Source organism: Penaeus japonicus, unplaced genomic scaffold (genome assembly GCF_977035675.1).
Source record: "Penaeus japonicus unplaced genomic scaffold, GWHDUDI00000001_assembly GWHDUDI00000024, whole genome shotgun sequence".
Lineage (NCBI taxonomy): Eukaryota > Metazoa > Arthropoda > Malacostraca > Decapoda > Penaeidae > Penaeus > Penaeus japonicus.
Window position 1 is genome coordinate 6,992,947 of NW_028234426.1, and position 21,864 is coordinate 7,014,810.

The 21,864-nt window shown below is 36.8% G+C and overlaps 1 protein-coding gene and 1 long non-coding RNA gene across 2 annotated transcripts in view; one reads left to right on the plus strand and one right to left on the minus strand.

Moving 5' to 3' along the window:
• Window positions 1–366: 366 nt before the first annotated feature.
• LOC147469021 (uncharacterized) lies at window positions 367–1,186 on the plus strand. The gene is made up of 2 exons (XR_015192166.1): window positions 367–451; window positions 776–1,186. It is a non-coding gene; the product is annotated as an uncharacterized LOC147469021 (long non-coding RNA).
• Window positions 1,187–13,992: 12,806 nt separating this feature from the next.
• LOC122262385 (uncharacterized) overlaps window positions 13,993–21,864 on the minus strand; it is an 11,206-nt gene continuing 3,334 nt past the window's right edge. Inside the window, exons 4-9 of the mRNA XM_086550625.1 lie at window positions 19,243–19,380; window positions 18,432–18,495; window positions 16,720–16,856; window positions 16,375–16,483; window positions 15,657–15,765; window positions 13,993–14,418 (exon numbers count right to left, since the gene is read on the minus strand). Of these exons, the coding sequence (XP_086406751.1) occupies window positions 14,208–14,418; window positions 15,657–15,765; window positions 16,375–16,483; window positions 16,720–16,856; window positions 18,432–18,495; window positions 19,243–19,380 (768 nt within the window). The 3' untranslated portion in view covers window positions 13,993–14,207. The remainder of the gene's footprint in view (window positions 14,419–15,656; window positions 15,766–16,374; window positions 16,484–16,719; window positions 16,857–18,431; window positions 18,496–19,242; window positions 19,381–21,864) is intronic.

Here is a 21,864-nt window from a genome sequence, read left to right on the forward strand (position 1 = left end):
TTTCAAACTTCCACACCTACAAAAGTACTTTTTAAAGAAGTCCTAAACAACAGTGCCTGTTGGCTTCATCTCTATAGGCTTAATTCGGAAACAATCCTTTTAATCCAACGAAAATATCTGATAATTTTTCAAAACACCGACGTAAATTAATTTTTTTTTTTTTTTATTTTCTATAAGTCTTTATTTTATTTATTTTTCCTTTTTTTTCCTTTTTCTCTCTCTACTCTTTCTTCTTCCAACTAATAAGTCGTCGGGGACGTATCCATTACACAAACAGCGGAAACGAACGGCCATGAAAGAAAAAAAAAATAATGAATAAATAAAACTAAATAAAAACGAAGCAGACAACCCCACGGTCTATGCTTGGCGGGAGATACGAACTGGACGACCTGAGTTGGATGTGGCTTGACGGAACACGGATGCCACAAGGCACGCCCTTCTGGAGTCTCAGGTGAGGGCTGCGTCGATCAGGAGGTCACCAGACTGTCTTTACCTACTCATAGTTTTTTACGTGGGTTGGTGGAAGTTTGTTGAAGAGCGATGTTGAAGTAGAGGGGATTAGTGACCGTGAAACAAAGATGGGAAAGGAACGTTCTAGAATACAGTTTAGCAGAGAGTGCTAGGTAATCACAAGAGAGCGAAATCATCCATAAAGACCACGATGACACCAGGTGACATGACCGTCGTCGGTTGACCTATTAACAATAACTCACAACCCTGACTGCCCCGAGGCAAGCAATACGACTACTCATCGTCTCTCTCTTTTCCCTTGCAGGCGGTACCACCATTGCGACACCCGGAACGTGACGGTGGCGGGAACCTCTCAGGTGCGAGAAGCGAACAACGGCGAGTGCTACCATTACACGCAGGCGCCCGAAGACCCTCCCAGGGGCTTCTGCGCCGCCATTACCTACGGCAAACACTTCTACATGAGCGACGAGGACTGCCTGGCTGACATGAGTCCCCTTTGTGTCACCTCTGTCTGAGTAACTCTGTTTTTTTCTCTGTAAAACATCAGCAATTAACATGTGGGACTAAAAGGCTTGGTAAATGTAACCGGTTTTCTACGAAGGAAGGCAATGCGTTGGTATGTGTTGTTTTCGTCTTGATGTGGAGTGACCGATCCTATGTTTGTCTGTGCACGCTGTACCTTCATTATGCACTTGCAAATAAAACATGTGGGTAACTATGTCGTGTCATTAATGATTGTGGGATTAAGGGAACACGAAATAAAGGAAATGGTATGAACAAAAAGCGATAGATGATGAAATAGAAATGAAAATAAAATAAAAGCATGTATACAATGTCAAAGTTAATAAGCAAATAAATAAATTAGTAGAAAAAATGTATACCCTTAGGAAAAAACAACAGAATTACGATAGCATCACACATACAGGAAACACGCACACATTCACACACACACACTCTCTCTCTCTCTCTCTCTCTCTCTCTCTCTATATATATATATATATATATATATATATATATATATATATATATATATATATAATATATATAATAATATATATATATATATATATATATATATATATATATATATATATATATATATATATATATATATATATATATATATATATATATATATATTATATATAATATATATTATATATATATATATATATAATAATATATATATAATAATAAAATTACATGCATGAAAAGGCATTGTTACTACATCTACTTGTTTATACAGTAACATAGTAGTAAATACAGTCAAAATATATAATTTCTTGCATATAATTACAAACATAGTTTCTCAATAGCATATATAATTACTTATGATAGTTCATTTGTAAAACATGAAATTATGCAACATACTTCATCTGCCATCAGCATCGCCTTCACACATATCAATACAAGAAATTAAATCGCCAAACTGATTTATCTATCATGTGCTTACATATATATCACAATAAACATTGGATAGTAACTATATCTGTTACATTCAATAATGCAAATATACACATATGCATACATACATGTAATTATTATTTTCTAACAGCGAAGTCTTCAAAATCTCAGCTAGTTTGCTAACTTCAGTGAGTGACGTTGCAATGCTGTGTATTGTTTCTTGCTTATCGCTCTCTCGGCATCTTTCTATCTCCGGGCAAGACATTGCATGACATTCTATTCTATGTACCTACGGTTCCTTACATATTTCATATATGTATTCAGTTTAATATTCCCTATAGTATTTACATCCCAGTCGCAAACTAGCTGTGACAACATCCATTTTTCAGTTACTTATGCACCTTTGGCAAGGCATGAATAGAATAGCAAATAGGAAGGCATGTCAACTAGCAGATCCTAATCCACAAAATAAAGCTAATGAACTCTTTGAAAAAGTATGCCAAAGTTTCTAGTCTTAATTCTTTGAACAATGATTTATTACTATTTCAAAAGACTCTTATCATGAAAGAAACCGTTCAGTCACTGGCAGAGCAAAGGCATGCATGCGATGCCCCACTAACTGAAACGAGTTGGATGCTGCTCTCGCCGAAGGGAAATCACATCCGGTGAAGAGGGTATTCTTTAGGAGGGAATCGGATTGGATAGACATATCCCGAGTGACTCCATTTAATAGTTATACAGGATGATATATGAGGAAGGTGTGTTGCCACAATCTTGGACACCTAGCCTTATTTTTTCCAATCCCGGGGCCGGATTCACCAACGCACTTACCATGATGAATACGCTGGTAACTGCAATTATGATGGTAAACAGACCGCATCGGTATTCATGAACAACTTACCATGACAGAATACAATGCTAAATTTACCAGTGGTTGGAGCACTGGTATGTCCACTGGCAACTACAGCGATGACTCTCTCACCTCGCTTTATATCAGCAAAAAATCAACATTTAAGGCGACACTTTAGTTTGCATGTACACTTATCATAATCAGAGTGATGGCAACTGTTCATTTTCATATAAACATGACAAAAATAAAATTCACATGAAATAAGCGAGAATAATGCTCATGCAGCCTCGTCATAGGCCTACAATAACTGAAAATAATACATGGAATTAATAATTTGACAAATTCAAACGTTTTATTTTAATTTAATCAATGACATTGTTGAAAAACAGTAAACATATGAGAATATAAATCATTTTTGCGTTTGCATTAATTTACATGTAATTATTCATAATCTTATTCATTTAAAAGGTTTGATTGGAATTTCTTTTTGGAAAACGTTGATACAAATAACACCACCATTGCTTCTTTTCTTTTGACTGCAATCTATAAAAAAGAAAAATAGTATGTTTTTGAAAACCATTAGATTATATATGACCCAAAATATCATGCAATAGAATATGCTTTCAAGGAAATTAATTTATATAGAAATAATTTAACACCGACGAAATGTTTATCATTTCTTTCTTGAAACAAAAATATCTAGCTGTTTGATCAGGTTTTCTTTACATGTTACGGGATTGGCCAATGGACCCTAAAGAATCATGTAAGGCGCTCGCTGATTGGCAGAATCGATTTACCAGAGTTACCACCAAATTACGGTGATAAAATCTATTTACCCTTACCAAGCGACTTATCATCGCTTGATAAATCCCACTTTGCCATGACTGGTAAACGCGCTGGTAGTTGACAGCTGGTAAATGCCTTACCATCGTATGTTAGTGAATCCAGCCCCCGGAAACAAATACAAAAATGATAATAATAAATAAAGGGAATACCTACCTATCTCACTGAACAGTTGTGCCTCTGTAAAACTTTTGGAAGAATTATGCTGAACAGGATGAAATACAGACCTGAGAACTGAATGTATTCAAGTTGGCATTACATTTCTCACAACTCTGAGAGATAATGGTTTTTATACTAAGCAAATCATTTTACATGAATAAACAAAATTAGGTATAGGTGAGTACCTTTTGGGATTGATAAAGGCATCAGCTATCATTTTTCAAAGCTATTTGATTGAATATAAAGAAATGTTTTTAGGTACACTGCAGGGTAAAGTTCTTAACCCACTACCATTCAATATTCTGATGAATGCTCTTATTCAAAGATTGAGAAGTTAAGTCAAGTAAAGTAACCGCAACTCTCAATTTTATTCACCAATCAAGTTGGTCGTTTTTTTATTTTTTTATTTTATCATTATATTTTTTTTATGAGCTGCTGGTGAATTGAAGGTGTCAACGCGGGTAAATGTACACCACCACAAAATACGGAAAAATACTTAACTTTCAATCATGAGTGCAAGACCGGGAAGGGAGGGGAGGGGGGGGGGTAATAAGAACGATCTTCCAGCCAGTCGCGAGCGTGGGCGTGAACTCTCCCGCCCCTGAAAATCACTACAAGGGAGCGGGACCTTGAACGATCCTGATTGGCTGGACTAATACTAGATTAGTCCATACCCAATTTGGGGACATATCATAATTTATTTTGATAATTGGAATGAAATGCAACAAAACATTACGATAAAAGTACATTACAAAACAACTGAAAAAAAAACAATAAAAGACAAGAAATACTAAATACAAAGAGACACGAAAACCAAATTGTCTCCGCTAAAAATTCTAAAAAGAAGATAAAGTGTAATTCTGACAGAGAACGGGAATAGGAGCTTTTCAACGTGCATTTAAGTATTCTTTTATCTCAATTAGCGATCATAAATCAAGAGAAAAACCGGGTAAATTATCCGAATAACGCCGCGTCACTAACAGCCGTATTCTAAGTCCCTAGCACGCCGAGTACATGACATGGACATGCCGCGTCAAAAGCGTGGCAAAGTCGTAGCAAAAGCGTGGAAAGTATTGGAACAATCGTGGAAACTCCGTGACAAGGGGGTAGGCTTACCACGATAGTTACACGGGAGAAAAAAAAATTACTGTACTTTTTCTTACCAATACTTAATATGAGCATACTACGTTTGGAAAGAATATCTATATTGGATATATTTGGCATCAATGTCCTAGACTTGGATTACAAACCCTTTTAGGAAAACAGATTCTCTGCTGATTTTGAGTTTGTTTACCTCTTAACGGACTTTTCGAAGGAGAGTTAAGTTAAATGAATGGTAAAAGTAGTCAGGAACGTAAAATTAAAGTGCATAATTATATGAAATATGTATACATTAAATTTATATGTATGATATATTAAAGACACGCATATATGTATAGTATATACAGAGACAAAAGACAAAATCTATTCATAAACACACGATCCCTCTCATCCCGTTTGTTTTGATCGAGCGTAGAGTGAATTAAATGGTGCGTTCGTGAAATGGTAGTCAATTCTTTAACTAGGAATAAGTACAACGACTGATTCATACCAAAATCTTTTGTTAGTGCTTCTTTTGATTGTAGTTTCTCTTATGAATTTATCGTTTGGACAGTGCCATTCATCTGAAACATGTTAACTTTGGAACGGTTGGTAAACCTGAAGCAGCTGACACAAACGTGCCACGCATTTGCATATTAGAATACGACATGAACACGACATGGATACAACATAAACATGACATGGCCACGACACGCAGAAAACGTCCAATAATACGGCTGTAAATACCACAAAAGTGGTATCGATGGATTCCTCTCACCCTGTACCATTCATATATAGTGGAAATAATGGCGCTTCTACTCCTGGACCCCACAATCTGGATCCCGATAGTAGGGGAGGGCATGAAGTAAATCAGGGAAAATATGAATTCCGGGCATATTTTGTATGCAAAATCTTAAATCGACGCCCCCCTTTTTAAGGCACTTCGTGCTACCTCGTGCTACTTCGGGGCATATTTCGTATGCAAAAGCTTAACCCAATTACCTACCTCACTTTGCCTAGTTTTGAAGTCAGCCTTTGTCAAGAGGGGGCTATACTCCCCTGTGGACCTCCCCTATTCAGGGCACTTCGTGATAGTTATGGTATGTAATTAGTTATGTATATGAAAATGCCGCGACCACGAACAACCTTCACACTGCGCCATGATGACAGCAACTGAGTCTTCGTCTTATATATTCCTCAGGATAGGAAACTAGGATCGTTAATGACGTGGCCACTCAATAGAGGGCACTCTATAGATATACTGTAAACAATAGGGAATATTGCGCCATCTATTGAGAGAACGAGGTAGAAAGTGCCTTAAAAAGGGGGGGGGGAGGCGAAGCCCCCCCCCCTTGGCTAGTGCTTACCTCAAAACTAGGCAAAGTTAGGTAGATCATTGGGTTAAGATTTTGCATACGAAATATGCCCGGAATTTATATTTTACCCCGCAATTTCCCTGATCTACTTCATGCCATCCCCTACTATCAGGACCCAGATTGTGGGGTCCAGAGGTGGAATCGCGCATTATTTCCACTATATATGAATAGTAGAGGTTGAGAGGAATCCAACGATACCACTTTTATGGTATTTAGTGACGCGGCGTTATTCGGGAAATTTACCGATGAGGATAATAATAACAGGTTGTAGTAGTAATGATAATGATAATAACAATATTGATAACAATAATAACAATTATAGTAAAAATAATAATAATGATAATGATAATAAAAGTTATAAAGATAATAATGAAAATGATAACGGCAATAGTAATGACATTATTAACAATGATAATGATATAAGTAATAAAGATGATTAGCAACAATATTGATGATAGTGATAAACATAAAGATAGTAATCATGGTTATAGTAATTATAAAAATAGTTATATTAATCATGATAATAATAACATTAATAATGATTAGTTAGTTTAGATCTTTATTTACCACCCTGGCTAACTGCACAGGCATGGGCAAGCTTTGATACATTGATGTAGAGTCATGACATTGTTGCTAACATTGTATTACAAATTAAGGTAATAACATTATTATATTCTATAGTATATCAACTGTGAATAGACATTTGATAAATGTTGTAATAGGGTATCATATACCGAATTTCGGATATAGCATAAGTACATCTTCTAGCACAGTTGATGTTATGAAATAATTACATAACTCTGCATACCTCATGCTAGGTGGCCTGAAAGGTTGTATCATATGGCACTCTGAAATGTAATGTTCAAGTGTTCGTTTATACTCTTCGTTGCAAAGTCTGCATTTAGTTTCTTCTACATTGCATTCTGAACTGACCTGCCAATACATTCTGTATCCAAGTCTAATTCTTGCAGTCACAATATCACATTGTCTTGTCCTTGTCTTGTATGAACCATAAATGAATCTCTCCTCCGAAAACTGGTCAAAATGTTTTATGCTACAGCTTTCAGGTCTTTGAGAGTTTGTTAGCTCCATCAGGTCCTCCCTATTGGAGGTTCTTATTATGTGTGAAATCCTAGCAAGAGGTATACCAAAGTCTATATCCACAATTTGCTTATCACATCCTGCCCTCGCTAAGCGATCAGCATGATCATGTTTAGCGATAACATGTATAACATGTCCCCGTTCCTTGGCGCGATGTACATTTATTCTTATATCATTTACGATATTTCCAACACCTTTATCAAGAGTGTTCAGAGCCAGGAGAGCACTCTGCGAGTCGCAGAAAATTACTCCTGAGCCATGAGTTAACAAAAAGTCTGTGGCTATGAGTATTCCTGCCAACTCAGTTTGCGTAGTGCTCGCCCAGTCATGAACCCTCCTACAATCTTGGTGCTGCAAAATATTGTTTTTATATACAACATAAGCACATCCTGCTCTACTTCCAGACTGTAGGGATCCATCAGTGTAGCACTCATAGTCATTATTCAGAGTTTCAAGATGCTCATTAATGGTTGCAAGGGTGTGTTGCTTAAGTACAGCTGGAGAAACTGTGTCTTTTTTAGGGACATCAGCATAAAATACGTTCAATGTCGACATTTTCCACGGTGGAATAGAACGTCCATATGGGAACCTACTCAAGGACATATTTAATTGGTGTATGGATTTGTATGTCACTTGCAACCATGAATTTGAGTGTGACTCGGTATTGCTATGTAAAGATGGATTCACTATCTTATATTTGAGTTGCCTCTGGAACTCTGTGTTATAGAGGGGTTCTTTAATTGCTTTGACACCAAATATAGTATTAATGTATGATATTCTTTCGTAAATAGATGGCAAGTTGAGTTCCTTTCTCATGTTCACAATCCTCGTTGTTTTGGGAGCACCGAGAATGATCCTCATGGCTGCATTCTGTACAATTTCTAGACAAATTAACTCTGATTTCCTAAATGATATAAGGTGTAAGGCATGGTAATCTACGACTGACCGTATGTATGATAAGTAAAAGAGTCTTGCAATGTTAACATTGACACCATGTTCTCTACCAATAAGAGTCTTGAGTGGCTTCAGCCGCTCCCACAGTCTTTTCTTTAAGTTCATAATAAGTTCTGTGTCGTTAACAGTCAACCCGAGATACTTGTATTTGTGGCAAAGATCTAGCTCAATGTCATCTATATGAAAGTTTGGCAGTGGGATTGTAAGAGGATTGAGTGCCTTGTTTTTTTTTCAACTGAGATTATCAAACCGCACTCAGTAGCTTTTGTGGACAGTACATTAAGAATCTTTTGCATTCTATCCTCGGATGAGATTTTAATGCAGATGTCATCAACATAACAAATAATGGAATCACTGCCCTCAAGTGGTATATTGCTTAATAGTCTGTGCATTAAAATGTTAAATAGCATGGGGCTAAGTACGTCCCCTGAGGTGTGCCAAGCTCAAACATTTTAGAGTATGTACTTGTGATTCCCCTGAAGAGAACATGAGCTGATCAGTTTGATAAATACATTTGAATGAGACGGGTCGGTATTTATCAGAGTTCGGTTTGGTGATGCCATCCTCGCCTAGGGCAGTCGCCTTACCCTTGCGTAGTTCATTATTTAATTCCCACTCAGTTATTTCGGCAAAGTCGGAGGGGTCAGTGGCAGAACAGGCTATGGCAATATTAAAATTCCTATTTATTTTCGTGTTGTTAAGTTTATCTCTTATTCTCTGCGGAAGTGAGTTCAGCTGAGAGGTTCTGGCCCACTGATCTAGTAGCAAATTAGCCAGTTCTAATGGGCTGTGGAACTGCGGAGTGGCGACAGCTTTACCTGACAACCTGTTGATTTTTCTCCATACCTCAGCTGCAGAAGTTTGATGGTTAATTCTCTGCAGGAATTGCTCCCAGTGTTTACTGCGAATTTGAGCCTTTAATTCTCTGATTTTTTTTATTAGCTCTGAGGAATCGTATTTTTTTTTCTGATGTCATGTCATCCCTGTAACAAATACAAGCTCCTGAACTCATTTATGCTCCTTACTTAAGATGGGGTCATTTATCCACTTTGGTGCGTGATGGACTGGGGAACTTTTTTTCTTCGAAAGTTTTCTTGAGCAAACCCATGTATTGTAGTAGTCAGTGACAACTTTTATCAGGTCCTGAGAGTAATTTTCGACAGAGGTTACGACATAGGTACTATACCAGTCATAAACACGTGTCTTGAAGTGATGCTCCAGTCCCGGTGGGATTGTAATTTTAGGTCTGGGTGCTTTGTGAGCTATGCTGTTGTCAACAGTATACTCTGTTAGGATTGCAAAGTGGTCACTGACTAACTCTCGAACCAGTGAAGTACAAACATTACCATGTACAAGATCTTTGCCAATTACATAATCTAACCTGCCACCTGCCAAATGAGTCTGTTTATCTGTGTCATATACAGTCATTGATCTTCTATTGACGAAATGTTTAAATTCTTCCCCATTGCTGTTACTCTGGTGATCCCCAAATTGTGTGTGTCTAGCATTAAAATCCCCCATATATAATGTTCCTTGATTATGGAAATTGGGTAGAAAACTAGTCAGAAACTTTGATGGTTGTAGTAAATAATGATGATATTTAACCGTAGAGTTTTCACTTGACCACCAGATTGCAAAATAAAACAACCATAAAATACTTACCAGGTCCCTTTTGCTTGGCTTGAACTGGATGACTCCATCTTCTTGCCATTAAAATCAGAAGGTTGTGAGTATATGAAAGAGATGAGATATTGTTATATACATGATATAATATCCATATGATATCAGATAATAATTGCATAATGGAAGTTAATTTTGATGATATTATTCTAATGATAAGAATGATAATGAGACGATGATAAAGATTATATTGAGATGATATGATGATGATAATGATAAATAGTTATAATGATAATAACCGAAATTCTATAACAAGAAAATAATTCGTATTAGATTGTATTAGTCAAATTATCAAATCCAAATAAACTACGTTAAACATTGATAAGTCGACTGGTTTCAAATCAGTAAGGATAAAAACCTGTGTAATTAACCTTTAACCCGAAAATCATATGGGGAAAAAAATATATATATATATCGTTAATAGGAACTCAGTAATGAAACTAAAATCATAATAATAATGATAATAACATGGCAATATTGATTATATAAAACAACCCAATATCATATTTGTTCATATTTGAAAGAAATTTTCAAATAACTTTTAGTTTGAATGAGTTATAACCCCATCATTTACTGAATCTTATGTCAGAGTACGTTTAACAAATATGAAAAAAGTGGAGAGAAAATAAACCAGATATCCAAAAGTCTATCACTGTCTATCGACTCACAGAGCAGACTCGGCGGTCAAGACTCCCAGAGCACGCAGGCTGAGTTCTTTGGCAGTAAGTCCCAATGGGGACGCACTCTGCCCGCCCGTTGGCTAAGCACTGCGCGGAGCCCCTCTCGCACTCGCTGTTCTTCCATGCCTGGGGAAGGAGGGCCGGCGGATGTAGACTGTGATGTGTCTGTTCATTCTGTTTTACTTTATTTGTTCATTTTAGATTATATATATATATATATATATATATATATATATATATATACATTTATAGATATGTATGTATACATATACACACATACACATATTCATATACATATACATTTTATGAATATGTAGGTACACACACACACACACACACATACACACACACACACACACATATATATATATATATATATATGTATATATATATATATATATATATATATATATATTATATATATATGTATGTATGTATATATATATGTATATATGTATATATATGTATATATATGCACATATATATATATATATATATATATATATATATATATATATATATATATATATATATATATATATGCACAAACATACATACAAACACACAGACATATACATACATATATATGATATATATTTGTTTATATATACATATATATATATATATATATTTATCAGTACACATATTATAGATATATATATACATATTATATATGTATATATATGTGCACACATACATATAGATATATATGTATATATATACATATATATAATATGTATATAAATATATGTATATGCATACGTATATTCAAATTCAAAAACTTTATTCCATAAATTACAATGGTTATTCTTAATACATATATAATTTGTTGCAAAAATAATTAGTATACAATACATTTGTTTGATACGATGTCACAACTGACAATTTAGAAAATGTTCTTTTAATTTTGTTTTGAATTTATTGAGGTTAGTGATGTCTTTAACATTATGAGGTAGCAGGTTCCAGGTCAGGGGTCCACGTATTAGCATTTGTCGTGTCCCTAATTCTTTGTATGATCTCTTGACATAAAGAGAATTTACTTGTGTTCGTTACTTGTGTTCGAACACCTTATGTGTTCCCTACAGTTTGTAAGAGCAGGATCCATTGTGGATAATTCCCATGAATGATTTTATGAATGAAAACACATGTATCATAGCTGCATTTGGCTTGAATTTTTAACCATTTTAGCTGAATAATATGTGGGGTGATGTGATCGAACTTACTAACATTACCTAATGCAACTCTTGCAATAAAGTTTTGTAGTCTTTGTGCTTTCTGCATTAGGGTTTTGTTAGTAGAGCTCCAAACATTTAAGCAATAATTAATGATGCTCAGAGTAAGAGCTTGTACAACCGTGATTCTTGTTTCTGTAGGGATTTGATTTTTTTATGATTAAGATATATTAATGTTCTCATTACCTTCCTATATATGTTATCAATATGGGATTCAAACGTCATATATCTATCAAAGTGTACTCCTAGATTTTTTTTTTTTTTTTTTTTTTACTGAAGTGCTTGGTTTAATTTGACAGCCTTTGAAATCTATGGTTGTGTCTATGGGAATTCTATATCATTCTCACAACGCTTCTCGTACTCTAACTAGCGAGGCATTCGCCGGGTCAGGTCAGGTCAACTTTGGGTGATGGGTGGTTCACACATTCTTGTTATCCCACAGACCTAGACCCTCAGAACGAGCTTAATTCCTCGATAGTCACGCCTCCTACATTCCAAACTACCTTGCCACGTTCCTACCGCTGGGGACGTCGGATGCGAACCCCTTCCATATAAGCAGAATGTTTGGAAAATACCGACAGACCGGGGATCGACTGCGCTCCTGCTGACGCCTGATTTTCCCGCTTGTTTACACGTGTTGTGATATTCTTTATTGCTGTGACCATGTGCTGTAGTGAATATATCTTTCGTGCACCATAACGACAGACTATCTGCTATTTTAGGACTTGTCAATGTGCCCTGAGGATTGGTTGGGCAAAAGTCATGTAACCTGGTTTATGTTTGCATATATATATATATATATATATATATATATATATATATATATATATATATGTATATCTATATATATATACATATATATATATATATACATATATATATATATATATATATATATATGTATATCTATATATATATACATATATATATATATATATATATATATGTATATATATACATATATATACATATATATACATATATATATATATATAATATATATATATATGTACATATATATATATGTATATATATATAGATATACATATATATATATATATATTTATATATATATATATATATATATATATATATATATATATATATATATACATGTTTACATACACACACACATATATTTATATATATGTATATATAGATATACATATATATACATATATATATATATATATATATATATATATATATATATATACTTTTTCAAAGAGCTCATTATGATCTGCCGCTTAACATGTCATTCTATTCTATTCATGCTTTGCCAAATGTGTATAAGTAACTGAAATATGGATGTTGTCACAGCTAGTTTGCGACTGGGATGTAAATACTATAGGGAATATTAAACTGAATACATATATGAAATATGTAAGGAACCGTAGGTACATACTATAGAATGTCATGCAATGTCTTGCCCGGAGATAGAAAGATGCCGAGAGAGCGATAAGCAAGAAACAATACACAGTATTGCAACTTCACTCTCTGAAATTAGCAAACCAGCTGAGATTTTGAAGATTCCGCCGATAACAAATAACACTTGTATGTATATATACATATTTGAATTATTATAATTACTATTTAATATTTATTGCAATACATATATATAAACATATAAAAGATATATCAATCTGTCGATTTATTTTCTTGTATTGATATGTGTCAGTGCGTTGCTGATAGTAGATGGAGTATGTTGCATAATTTCATGTTTTGCAAATGAATCGTTATAAGTAATTATATATGTTATTGGGAAAAGATGTTTTATGATTATATGCAATAAATTACATATTTTGTATTTTTGTATTTCGTATGTACCGCGATGTTACTGTATAACAAGTAGAAGTAGTAACTCTGCCTGTTCATACATGTACTCTATATATGTATGTATGTGTGTGTGTGTGTGTGCAAAATACCATTTCTCTCTCACGTATGTGTGTATGTCTTTATCTCTGCACTTTTGTATGGATGTGGGTATTTTTATTATATTTATTTGGTTATCTGCCTTGCCATTGGTGCTCGTATACATATCTATCCATAAACATTTGTTTTTCACTTGTTTCATTTGTTTTCGTCATCTATCGCTTTCTGTTCATACCATTTCCTTTATTTCGTGTTCCCTTAATCCCACAATCTTTAATGACACGACATAGTTACCCACATGTTTTATTTGCAAGTGCATAATGAAGGTACAGCGTGCACAGACAAATATAGGATCGATAATTTCAGAAGCGTCACTCCACATCAAGCCGAAAACAACACATACCAACGCATTGCCTTCCTTCGTAGAAAACCGGTTACATTTACCAAGCCTTTTAGTCCTACATGTTACATGCTGATGTTTTACAGAGAAAAAAACAGAAGTTACTCAGACAGAGGTGACACAAAGGGGACTCATGTCAGCCAGGCAGTCCTCGTCGCTCATGTAGAAGTGTTTGCCGTAGGTAATGGCGGCGCAGAAGCCCCTGGGAGGGTCTTCGGGCGCTTGCGTGTAATGGTAGCACTCGCCGTTGTTCGCTTCTCGCACCTGAGAGGTTCCCGCCACCGTCACGTTCCGGGTGTCGCAATGGTCGTACCGCCTGCAAGGGAAAAGAGAGAGACGATGAGTGGTCGTATTGCTTGCCTCGGGGCAGTCGGGGTTGTGAGTTATTGCTAATAAGTCAACCGACGACGGTCATGTCACATACAGCCATATTCTAAGTCCCTAAGCGCGCCGTGTACATGACATGAACATGCCGCGATTCTTATTCTAGAAGCGCGGGTTCGCGGCAAAAGCGTGGCAAATTCGTGGCAGATGCGTGGAAAGTATTGGAACAATCGTGGAAACTCCGTGGCAAGGGGGTAGGCTTGTCACGATAGTTACACGAGTGAAAAAAATCATATTTTTACTGTACTCTTTCTTACCAATACTTCATATGAGCATACTACGTTTGAAAAGTAATACCTATATTGGTTATATTAGGCATCATTGTCCTAGACACGGATTACAAACTCTTTTAGGAAAACATGGATTCTTTGCTGATTTTGAGTTTGTTTACCTTTTGGCGGACTTTTCGAAGGAGAGTGAAGTTAAATGAATGGTAAAAGTAGTCAGGGACGTAAAATTAAAGCATATAATTATATGAAATATGTATACATTAAATCTATATGCATGATATATTAAAAATGCGCATATATGTACAGTATATACAAAGATAAAATAAGGAAGATCTGTTCATAAACACACGGTCCCTCACATCCCGTTTGTTTTGATCGAGCGTAGAGTGAATTACCAACAGCGCGTTCGTGAAATGGTTGTCAATTCTTTAACTAGGAACAAGTACAACGACTGATTCATACCAAAATTGAATTATCTTATGTTAGTGCTACCTATGATTGTAGTTTCTCTTATGAATTTGTCGTGTGGACAGTGCCATTCATCCGAAACATGTTAATAAGTGGGTTAACTTTCGAACGGTTGGTAAACCTGAAGCAGTTGACGCAAACGTGCCGCGCTTTTGCGTCCTAGATTACCGCATTCGTTACATGAACACGACATGGACATAACATGAACATGACATGGCCACGACACGCAGAAAACGTCATATAATATGGCTTATGGTGTCACCGTGGTCTTTATGGATGATTTCGCTCTCTTCTGATTACCTAGCACTCTCTGCTAAACTGTATTCTAGAACGTTCCTTTCCCATCTTTGTTTCACGGTCACTAATCCCCTCTACTTCAACATCGCTCTTCAACAAACTTCCACCAACCCACGTAAAAAACTATGAGTAGGTAAAGACAGTCTGGTGACCTCCTGATCGACGCAGCCCTCACCTGAGACTCCAGAAGGGCGTGCCTTGTGGCATCCGTGTTCCGTCAAGCCACATCCAACTCAGGTCGTCCAGTTCGTATCTCCCGCCAAGCCAGAAGTCGCTGGTAATCTCTGTGCAGTGCAAAGACATTAGCCAAAGGGAAAAGGCCTCTTGGGAAGGCCAATGTGTTATGGAATTCTGCCATACTTGCATATCACTTTTGATGATTGTTTTGATGAAAATTGTTTATGCTATAACTGGATGCATTTTTTTGTACGGTCTGATATGCCATGTTTGGTCACGGAGATATTTAGATATAAATATAAACACACATACATAAATACACATATATACATAGGTAATATATATATATATATATATATATATATATATATATATATATATATATATATATATATATGTGTATATATATATATATATATATATATATATATATATATATATATATATATATATATATATACATATACATACACACACACGCATATGTATGTATATATACATGAATAAATATATATATATATATATATATATATATATATATATATATATATTTATATTTATATATACAATGGTGTCATTTCTTTAAGAAATATATATTTCTTTCTACTAGTATTACTTTCAAAATATGTCAACATTACCACAGTTACTAGTATCATCCCAATGGCCTATATTCCTGAATCTGAACTTAAAGAAATAGAATAGATCCGTTTACTTACGGTTCTCCGATAAATGGTTGACAAGATCGATATAATGGTTGGCATTTTGGATGCTGAGCAGATCGCCGCCTATGTGCTTGCAGAACGCCCGTGCCTCGCCCCAGCTCGACTATGGGCGTGAGAGAGGAGAGGTTAAAATCAAAGAGAACTCTTTCTACGTCGTGTGTGATAGCTTTAGTTACGTCGGCAATGCTCCAATTTGATTGTGCGAATATGAATGCAAGCCTATGCACACACACAACATACCTTAAGGAACATTTACTTACAGGGAATATATATATTTCTTTAAGGGATATTACAAGAACATAAAGATCATAATTACAAGAACAGCTTTAAAGGACTCACTCTTCCAACATAGAAAACGGAGAGGCACTGGTCGCCAACCCGGGTATAGAAGTCAGGACAGTCTGGATGGCTGAGAGTGTTGTTTAGGTTAGTGTGCAGTTCAGCGCCTAGGCTAACGCTCCTGTTGTATGCATCAGCTGCAAAGAATGAAGACAGGAATGAGTTAAGGATAAGTCTAGATTTGCAAACTGAAAGGACGACAAAATACAAATGAGTAAAACAGGTACAGGCAGTAGCAGTTTATCCAGTGGATACGGTAGGTGATGTGTAGACTGAAATGGCGTTGACTCTTCCTGTGACAGTCACTTTATTTGTTTGTGTTGTATGGTTGACTAAACTATTTTGTATGGACGATGGTAAATTCTTACTGATAACTGTTAATACAATGACCGGTTTAATCCCAGTGGTCAAAGAGACGTCACTAGAGAAGAAGCCGCTGTGTCCGCAGACTATGCCTTAAATTCCCAATTTTGTAATCAAACTATACTATTAATCCAAGGATATTTTCAGAAAAAAAATTTGTCGCGGCAAGGATGACGTTCTATCAATAAGAGATTAGAAAAGTGTCTTTCGTAGAAATGTGTGGCTGATTATGATAATAAGGCAAGTCCTGAACAGAAATCAGCCGGTTATTACATTAATCCCCATGAGGAAAATATTTTCCGTGTCTCGTAAACGCTACATCATGTGAACCATGCCAATGAATTAAGTTTCATAGAAGTGTACTGAAAATTTATTCGTTTATTTTTATTTTGCTTTGTTAATCCACATATGCACGGATCCACATTGCCTTCGATTTGGCTGCTGAGATCTTAAGCCCGACTCTGCGGCATTCCTCAGACATTAGGTCCAGACAACGCTGGGCTTTTCTGACTAGATTCTCATTTCGTCTCCCAGCAGAGATAATTGCAAGATCATCTGCATATGAAATGATCTTGCACCCCGTTGGAAGTGGAATGTCGAGGATCGCCATTCCAGGCAAGCAGTCTGCCTTTGATTCCCTTGCGGATCAGGATCTCCTGAATGGCGAGTGGGCTTGCCAGTTCAAAAGCCTTCTTCAGGTCCAGAAAGACAATGACAGAGCTGGTGTTGCTGACAGTGCTCAGTAAGATGGCCATGCTGTGAGCAGTGCTCTTACCCCTTGTGAACCCGTGTAAGTGTTCATGTGGAGGTCCCAACTTCCATTGGAGCCGATTCATTACCATTTTCTCTGATGTCTTTCCCAGACAGCTGAATAGAGAGATGGGGCGGTACCGTCCCGGCTCCTTTGGTTTGGGGCGGGAACTATGTCAGCCCTCTTCCAGCACTGGAAGCGAGGATGCTTCCCAGGACTTATTGATGAGATGCAAGAATGCAAGCTCACCTTCATGTCCTAGGTGGGAAATGATGGGGTAGGAGATCCCATCACAACCCGGTGCTGACCGGGAACTGGTCTTATATGTCCGCCGTAATCCCTTCAGAGATAACATGAACGTCATGCTCGGTGCGCAAGGGACTTGGAATACGGCTGTTGATCTTACTCGAGAAAGGAAGTCTCAGTATAACGACTTCCCTGTGATCACCAATTGACGCGTTCCTATTTAAACCCGTGGCTAAATTACATTACAATCATCATATGATTATAATGATGATAGTGATTCATAAGGATAAATAACCCTTGAGTTTTCCCCTGACCACCAGAATGCAAAATAAAACAACCATAAAATACTTACCCGGTTCATTATCCGGAGGAGGTTCAATTGAGGCGAGGGGCACCAACTCCTTGTCTTCTATGATCTGATGGAGTGTGAATATGTGAAAGAAATGAGGATATTGTTCCGAAGTATTGCTATATATCAAATATTATATCAATATTATGATGATAATATATGATGATGGTATATGATAAAGATAGTTATTACATATGATAGATATTTCATATGATATAATGGTATATGATAATTACTATAGATTTAACGATAGATATATATACTGAAATGATAACATATAACCATAGTATGTATTAATGATCATAATAATAACAAATATCAGAACATAATATCTTGTACGAAGACAGCCATTCGTATAAAATCGGACTAGTCCTGAATCCTTACAAATTAGAATATCTAACCTTGATAATTCGACAGATTTCTAATTAATGATAACAATACGTGTGTCAATTTATCTTTAACTTTAAATTATATGAATAAATAGAAATAAAACGATCGTTAGAATAGACCCAGTTATAAAACTAAATTAGTCATATCATCATAATAACAACAATAACATACAATGATAATTAGATAAAACATAAAGATAGAATCCTAATAAATGGAAAACATTAGTAAGTCAGCAACAAAACAAATCCCTGATTCTGGCACAAAAAAATGGCCTTTGAACAACGACTCTTACATAAACTCAAATCTCTTGCCAGACTATGTGTAACGGACTATAGTTAATTGAGATATAAACTAGATTAAAGCAACATCATATCTGGTAAAATAAACCAGCCATCCAAAAGTCTATCACTGTCTATCGACTCACAGAGCAGACTCGGCGGTCAAGACTCCCAGAGCACGCAGGCTGAGTTCGATGACAGTAAGTCTCAATGGGGACGCACTCTGCCTGCCCGTTGGTTAAGCACTGCGCGGAGCCCCTCTCGCACTCGCTGTTATTCCATGCCTGGGGAAAGAAGAATGTAGGCCTATGATGTGTCTATTCATTCTGTTTTACTTTATTTGTTCATTTTAAATTATACATATATATACATATATATGTATGTATATGTATACATATGGTAATGTGTATATATATGTATATATTTATATATATATGTATATATGTATGTGTGTGCATATACAGTATATATATATATATATATATATATATATATATATATATATATACACATATGTGTGTGTGTGTGTATATATATATATATGTAATGCAGCCACCAGACGTAGAAGCCACTGCGAGTTGGTGCTGGTTACAAGCCCGGAGTAATGCAGAGGGTTGCGACAGCAGGCAAGCAGCGTACAACTAGCCAAATCAATGATGCGCGAAAACCAACAGAATACCATACTGGATCGGTCGGGGCCCAGGAGAAAAACAGCCGCCACTGTTGCTGTGGGCCAGCAGGGTAGCAGTGGAAAATATGTGACTGTTAGCCAACCAAGAAAGAACAGGAGAGGTGGAAACCGTGTTAGAAGAGAGAGATGAAGAAAGAGGTAGATGTGAGGATAGGTACACTGAATGTGGGAACAATGACAGGAAAGAGCAGAGAGATTGTGGACATGATGGAGAGGAGAAAACTGGATGTTTTGTGCTTACAGGAGACAAAGTGGAAAGGGAGTAAGGCGAGGGATCTGGGCGCTAGTTACAAGCTGTACTACCATGGGAAGAATGGAGCGATGAATGGTGTCGGTGTGGTGGTGAGAGGAATGCGCACAAATGATGTGTTGGAGGTAAGAAGGATAACAGACAGAATGATGAGTCTGAAACTGGAGATAGATGGTGTTCTGCTAAACGTGGTGAGTGCCTGTGCCCCACAGGTGGGAGGTGAAAGAGAAGAGAAAGAGGAGTTTTGGGAGAAGCTAGATGAAGCTGTTGGGTTGATTTCAAAGGAGGAAAGACTCATAATTGGTGCGGATTTTAACGGACATGTCGGTGAGGGAAACAGTGGAGATGAGAGAGTGCTAGGAAAGTATGGGTATGGTGCACGTAATGATGAGGGTCAAACCATTGTAGACTTTGCCCATCGCACTGACATGGCTGTGAGAAACACCTTTTACAGTAAGCGTGAATCAAACAAGGTAACATTTACAAGTGGAGGCAGGCATACTCAGATTGATTACATCCTGTGCCGCAGAGGGCATTTCAAGGAAGGCAGAGATTGTAAGGTCATTCCAGGTGAAAGCGTGGCAAAACAACACCATGTAGTCATTGGGAAAATGAGGCTGATGAGCCGAAGAAGAGAGGTAAAGATAGAGCCTAGAATCAAGTGGTGGAGACTGCGAGAAAAAGACTGGAAGTAGACCAGAAGCTGAAGTGGGAGGAAGACAACACCTAGGTAGACTTATCGAACGTATTGCGGGAAACAGCAAAGGAATTGCTTGGTGTGACAACTGGGAAAAAGGAGGACAAGGAAACATGGTGGTGGAACGAAGAAGTACAGAAAGCTATTGCGAGAAAGAAAGAAGCATGGGAAGAGTGGCACAAAAGAAAGATCTAAGAAGCAAGTTTTTGTACAAGGAAGCGAAGAACAAGGCAAAGGTGGTAGTAGCGAAAGCAAAGAAAGAAGCGAGTGAGGAGATATATGAGAAGCTGGATACGAAAGAGGGGGAAAACAGGGTGTATAGAGTGGCAAAACAGAGGGATAGAGCAGCAAAGGGAGTACAACTAATCAGGCTGATAAAGGACGCTGAGGATAGAGTGTTGACCACCGAGGATGAGGTGCTGCAGACTACTTTGAAGGGCTGATGAATGTTGAAAACCCCAGGGAAATGAAAGAAGAAAATGGAGTGATGGCAGAAGTAATGGTAGCAGGAATAACACAGGACGAGGTAAACAAGGCATTGAAAAAGATGGAGAGGCAAAGCTTTAGGACCAGATAACATTCCTATAGAAGCATGGATAATCCTAGAAGGAGCAGGGGTTGGATACTTAACATCTCTATTCAACAAAATCCTTGCAGGAGAGAGAATGCCAGATGAGCGGAGAAAGAGCACATTGATACCCATTTACAAGAACAAAGGAGACTCACAGGATTGTGGTAACTACTGGGGAATCAAACTAATGAGTCATACAATGAAGTTGTGGGAAAGGGTGATAGACACAAGGCTAAGGAGCTGCTGCAGAATCTGTGATGAACAGTTTGGTTTTATGTCAGGGAGAAGTACCACATATGCCACCTTTGCACTGCGAATGTTGATGGAAAGGTACAGAGAGGGACAAAAGCAACTGAATTGTGTGTTCATTGATCTGGAGAAGGCATATGATAGAGTACCAAGATAAGAACTGTGGCACTGCATACGGGAGTCATCGATACCAGAAGTGTATGTAAGGATGGTGCAAGATATGTATAATGAGTGTATGACAGCAGTGAGAAGTGCAGTGGGTACTACAGAAGGGTTTAAGGTGGAAGTTGGATTACATCAGGGGTCAGCC